Below are 6000 nucleotides of genomic sequence, written 5' to 3'. Positions count from 1 at the left end.
ATATCGGAGGCCTTGGGACCCTGCAGGCCCGTGTAGTCCCTTCTAAATCAGTTTTGAGCAGCGGGGCCTGTAAACGGACAAGAACCCGTCTACAAAGCAGGCTTCGCGTCTGGAAAACCGCGGTCGTCCCTGGCGGCCTGGGGTTTCTCCAGAGGAGCCGTTCTCCCGGAGTAGGCCTCAGGGCCCCGGCGACTCCACCCTTGGGCCTCAGCGCCTTCACCTCTCCAAGTCCGCAAGGGCAGCTCAGAGGAGCCTCGGGTCGCTCCTCCTTGGGGCCACTGAAAGCCTGGGCGTGGAGCGGGGCGCTCGGTCCCCGCAGGCTGCGGATGGATGCTGGCTTCAGATGCCCCGGACACGCGGAGCTCGGTGGGCAGCCTCCTGCCAGGTCTGCGGCCCTCCCTCCAGCGCATCCCTCCCCACTCCCTGCCCCAGCCCTCCAGGCGGCCTCTTCGCTCTGCCGGGCTTGCGCCCTTCTTCGGGCAGGCTTCAGAAACCAGGTTTGCGCTTACTTTAAGGCTGTACTACTCGCCTAGGTCGCCGCAGACTCTGGAGGTCCACCGAGGTCCGGACCGCTCCAGACCGTTCGCAAAGCCATTTTTTGCAAATGCAAAACACCTCCTCCTAGTTGAGTCTGGCTCTCAATCTTTTAAAAGAGGCATCCTCTTCAGGTAGTTAGGGAGTCGTGTTTGACCCTGAGGCTGCTGGGCCCGCCGGGCGGCGCGTGCGGAGACTCCTCTGAGCACCGCCCGCTCTGGTTCCCGCTCTTCTGGTTTCCTTGGAGGAACCGCGAGTTCCCCCTGGAGCTACGGTAAAAAGATCGCAGTGGCGAAGCTACTGCCTGAATCACTGTACTGGAAACTAAGAGAGAAGTAAGAGATAATGGGGCAGCCAACAGTGTGGAGGTTAAACAGAGCGAGGGAGAGAAAACAAAAAACAAACAAAAAACCCTCAATCCTTTGTCGTGTATTTTATACCAGAGATTTAAGAGTAATATCCATGATGAGTTTTATTCTACAAAGAGACTTGCTCTATTTACATCACATCCATTATTTTTGTTAATCCAGAGCAAAAGTCGAGTTGAAACTACAAAACAAACTGTACAGATACATGTTAAGTGTTATTCAATTAAAAAGAGGTTTTAAAAAATTGTTTTAAAGAAACATGTTGGCTCTTTAAAAGCCTGAGAAAAGAAGTAGCTACCTGGCAAAAACAGGGCAAACATGAAATTACGTTAAATCACAGAGAAATTTTCTAAAACTGCAATGGAAATTTTATTGCATCTTAAAACTTATTTCACTCTGCGAAGTGTTTAGGGGTCTTAAAGCTAAGTCCTTATCATTAAAGACATAAAAATTAAAATACCAGGTTTAAATTAGCGATCATTGTTCGAAAGAAATGGGAGACTCCGGAAAGAGCGTGCTTTTTCTGACAGGTTCATATAAAGGACTGAGCAATAATGGGGTAAAATTTTGCTCTCCTAAATATAAAGGATTTAAACGTATCTTGAATTTCCCCTCCCTCCCCAAGAAAAATCCACGGAGTAAAACAAGTAAGTCTAGTGCCACGCCCGGCGCAGAGTGGGTGTTACTAAATGCAGAATGTGTCCAAGAGAAAAGACGGGCCTGGTGGATGTGAATTCTCCCCACTCCTCAAAATGTTCTGAGTTGTAGCAATATTAAGTGATAAGGGAATGGGACTGGAACTTAAGGTTTCTTGAAAAATTCTTGATATTCTAATGTGGTGATCATTTCGGTTTAAAGCCAGGAGCCTCAGCCTTTCCAGGTCCCGGTGGGGAAAGCTGGAGACTCCCGGACTGGACTGGCTGTGGGAGGCAGGGAGACTGACCCGGTTCAGGGCCCGGGCTGGCACTTCCAAGCCAGACGGCGGCGCTTTCCACTCTAGGTTTTTTGCGACCTTGTAAGGAAGTGGGCGCGGGCGGAGCGGAGTCGGCGCCTCCTGATTGGCTGGCCGTCTCGGTGATTGACAGGGCCCCGGACTCCGCCCCCGCCCCTTTATTGACACTAATGAGCAAGTTCTTCCCACCGCTCTCCTGCCTGGAAGTGCTGACAGATCAAGGCAACAAATTTCAATTACAATCCCTAATTTGTGTCCGCAGAGTGTTTTTTACCCATGTTAGTTCTCTCTGGCGCATCAGTCGAGGCAGATCTTGGAGCTGCAGGAAGAGGTGGAGAGGGTGGGAGCGAAAGAGTCCATCACTGAGAGAGCGCGCGAGAGACCGAGGGAAGGAAACTTGGCGGGCGCGTCGCTGGTTCCTGGGATCCCAACACAAGCACGAGAGAGGAAACGCCAAATTTGTTTTTGCCCGGGCGGGGAAGAGGGCAGATCTGGGCCTGCGGGAGGCCCCGAGAGTCGTTCAGATTTTGGTAGGGGAAGGAGAGCGAGTGTGTGCGTGTGCCTGCGCTTGTGTATATGAGCGAGGGGCGGGCGCCGGGCGGCGGGGATGGCCGAGAAACGGAGGGGCTCGCCGTGCAGCATGCTAAGCCTTAAGGCGCACGCCTTCTCCGTGGAGGCACTGATCGGCGCCGAGAAGCAGCAACAGCTTCAGAAGAAGAGGCGAAAGCTGGGCGCAGAGGAGGCGGCCGGGGCCTTAGATGACGGAGGCTGCAGCCGCGGCAGCGCCGCCGGAGAAAAGGGCTCCTCTGAGGGAGACGAAGGCACTGCGCTCTCGCCGCCGGCTGGGGCGGCATCCGGGCCCATCCGGAGCTGTGCAGACCTGGAGCGGAGCTGCGGTTCCCGCGGAGCCGCGGGTGAGTCAGCCCCTTCCCGCCTAACTTCTTCCTTAGACGTCCTCTCCCGGTCCCACGGGCCAGTACCGCCGCGGAGAACCTGAACTACTGCGAGTTGTGGGCGTGCGCGCGCGCGGTGTCCCTATGCGCCCGGGGCAACTCAGCCATCAGAGCGCTAGCCTGGGTGTCAGGGCGCAGAGCTCGCGCTGCCCTGGACGCTCTCGCCGCGCAACTCGGGTCACCCTCCAGACGGTAAAATGCCGCTTTCAGCCTGGTTTCTCAGGCTGCTGCTGCCGCCACCGCCCACTCACACCGCGCCCTCAGCAGCTGCAGTTTGCGGCGCTCGGCGGTGCACATCTGTGCTTTCCGCATCTGCCTCCCTTGGGCTTCCAGCCCCTGGGTGCTCTGTTTTCTTTCCTAACTTTTAAAAGCATGGGAGTGGGGGGAGCGACGGCATACCCACACCCCCGAAACCGAAACGAATGCCTAAACGGTTTGGGCAAACCAGGAAGAGGGCGGCATATTTGCAAACGTGGTTTCCCGAGGGGTAGCTGAGCGGTTCCCTTGCCTTCCTCTCTTGATTCCCGCTGCCAAGGCCGACGGCGATCGTGGGCTTGTTTTTCGTGCTCTTCTCTTCCCGCTGCTGCTTTGCTAAGAAGCTCCGGGCGGCCGGGGAGTTTGGCGAGAGCGGTGTTTGAAGAGCTTTCTAGAGGATGCCTCCGGCCGGGCCCGAAGCAAGGCGCCTCGGACGCCTATTACGAAGGGAGGCCCAAGGGCTTGGGACCAGGAGCCGGGGCGCCAGGCGCTTTTGCTCCGTGCTCTCCATGGCGTGGGGTGTGTCGGGGCCTGCACTGCGGATCTGGACTCGGGAACCCATCTCAGGCTCCGTTGGGCATGCATCCCAGACTCCGGCTGCGGCACAAAACTTATTTTGGGGCCTTGACCGGGCGGAAGCAGGGAGGGTGGGGTGGACGCTGGCCGCACGCCTCTGCGGGACTTGAGACTTGGGGACCGAGAGGGCTCTACTTGAAAGTCGAGTGTCCGTCCCTTTGGCTGGCGGAGCGCGTATTTACCCACCCATGGGCCTGTTTGTTGTAAGGGCCGGATGGCAAGAAAGCTTCCTCTTTCCTCGCGGTCCTTTTCCTCTCCCCAGCCGCCCTCGAGGGTTCATCTCCCCACCAGGTTTCCCATTTCGAGCCCTCACCGGTTACCCCTCTCTGCCCTTTGCTGCCCAGGCGGCTGTGAGGACGGCTTCCTGCAGGGCGCTTCCCCACTGGCATCCCCAGGAGACTCCCCGAAGGGGTCCCCGGTGCCCGCCCTGGCCCGGCCCGTGACCCCGCTGCCCTCGCCGCAGGCCCCGCGGGTGGATCTGCAGGGAGCTGAGCTCTGGAAGCGCTTTCACGAGATCGGCACGGAGATGATCATCACCAAGGCCGGCAGGTAAAGGGCACGCTGGCGCGAACGGCCCCGGCTCTGGCCTCACCGCACCTCTTGGTGGGTTGGGAAGAAGGACCTGCCAGAGCGGTGGGGTCTCTCGTTAGCCTGCAGCCTCGTTAGCCTTGGCCTTGCAGACAAGGCCCCGGGTAGTGGTTCATTTTTGAGACTGGCTTTGCCTACCTAACCTGGAGTGCAGTCGGCCGGCGAGGGACACAGCCCGGCTGTCCTCTCGTTGGATGCTAAGGAGAAAATCGCTGTCGCCGCGGAGGCGGTAACGGTTACTGTTGATAATCCGCATGCAGGGTAGTTATAGATTCGTGATCATACTTCATATCTGTTCAGGCATTTATTTAGGCTTTAGTTATGTTTCTGAAATTAAGGAACAGATTATCCACCCCTCCCCCCGTTTTTAAAAAAACGCAGTTTACTCTTTAGCAAACTATCGTTTGCTTTTTTAGATTCGAAACTTCCAGTTGGATCTTTATCAAAAGATTTGCAGGCAGTATGAGAACGTGATGTGTTATGCTATTTTGATATTAGATTAGGATGAAAATTAGTGGAATCACCAGTAATACATGCTTAATCCCTGCAAAAACAATTGCCCCGATTTTTAAAAACCATTCTTTTTATAGATTCACAGTTACGTGATTACTTTTTTTTCTAAATGAAATCCAACAAATTAGCCTAAATTTGCTGAGGAATACCAAAAAAATTTGTAAATTATATCTATTTTTTGAAAGTGTGAAATTTGCACATCCGTCAGTTAGTAAAATAAATTGATTTGTTGCACAAGTCATGTTAATGTGAGGGAGGGACAGAAATATTTGCGTTTTAGAGTTTTCAGTTCATTTAGTGCAGTGAAATCGGTGAATACTATCTTCCTTAAAAGAAACTTTACAAAGCACACACAACTCTTTCAGGGAGTACCCATGGCAAAAACCTGGATAGCATAAAAGTATCCAAACTTATTAGAAATTACAAAAGCATATTTTATTGAATCCATATGCTACCTTCTACATTTTCACAGAGCTTTTTATTAATGATCCAAATTCAGTCTTCAACAACACAAAGCAACAGTTGTCTTATAAAGGATGTAGTTAAAGACCTTTACTCTTTATCTTACAGGTGCACTGAAATAACACTAAAACAGCCAGCGTATTAAACTGTTCTCATGCCTAGTTAGGAATAATGGACTTTCTTTTCTCTGGAAGTGGTCTTTAATGGCTTTATTGTTATAGGAAACATTTCTGGTAAATAACAGTACTAAAATTTCTGTTAGAAGGTTAAATTAGCAAAAATTAGATTAACCGGAAGGGTCCTAGACATAAATCATTCGATGAAAGTTTTTTTTTTTTTTAAGAGAACTGCTTTATTTGTTTTTTTATATACAATAATTTGCTGCTGTATTCCTTGCTGCTGTGCCCTTTTTAAAAGATAGGTGCGTTTATTTTAGCATCTCCTTTTATATGCATCTCTGGGAAGCCAAGAGAAATGTGGATTTTCATTTATTTTAATTAGCAAATTTAGAGTAAGTGTGGTTAAATAAGAAAGTGTTTTCAGGGTATGGTGGGGGAAGGAATGATTTGGCAAATATACATTGTGTTTAGTTTCTGCTTTCAATAAAGAAGTTTTACTATACCTTTCAAATTTAGAGCAACTTTTGCACTTCACCTTTACCATGCTGCAGACAGGAAGTCCTGTCTCAATAAAGAACATATTGTTTGGTTATGGCGTGGCACATTGGCTCCTTGTGCTTTTTTTTTTTATAACCCTTTTTAAATTTCACATTATAATATATTTTATCACTTTTAGAAAT

At 51.2% G+C, this 6000-nt stretch overlaps 1 protein-coding gene across 1 annotated transcript in view; it reads left to right on the top strand.

Annotated features, from left to right (window-relative positions):
• The first annotated feature begins 2037 nt into the window (after window positions 1–2037).
• TBX18 (T-box transcription factor 18) overlaps window positions 2038–6000 on the top strand; it is a 30396-nt gene continuing 26433 nt past the window's right edge. Inside the window, exons 1-2 of the mRNA XM_004310561.4 lie at window positions 2038–2768; window positions 3983–4187. Of these exons, the coding sequence (XP_004310609.1) occupies window positions 2462–2768; window positions 3983–4187 (512 nt within the window). The 5' untranslated portion in view covers window positions 2038–2461. The remainder of the gene's footprint in view (window positions 2769–3982; window positions 4188–6000) is intronic.

Source organism: Tursiops truncatus, chromosome 12, assembly GCF_011762595.2.
Source record: "Tursiops truncatus isolate mTurTru1 chromosome 12, mTurTru1.mat.Y, whole genome shotgun sequence".
NCBI lineage: Eukaryota > Metazoa > Chordata > Mammalia > Artiodactyla > Delphinidae > Tursiops > Tursiops truncatus.
This window is presented reverse-complemented; position numbering and strand designations above follow the sequence as displayed.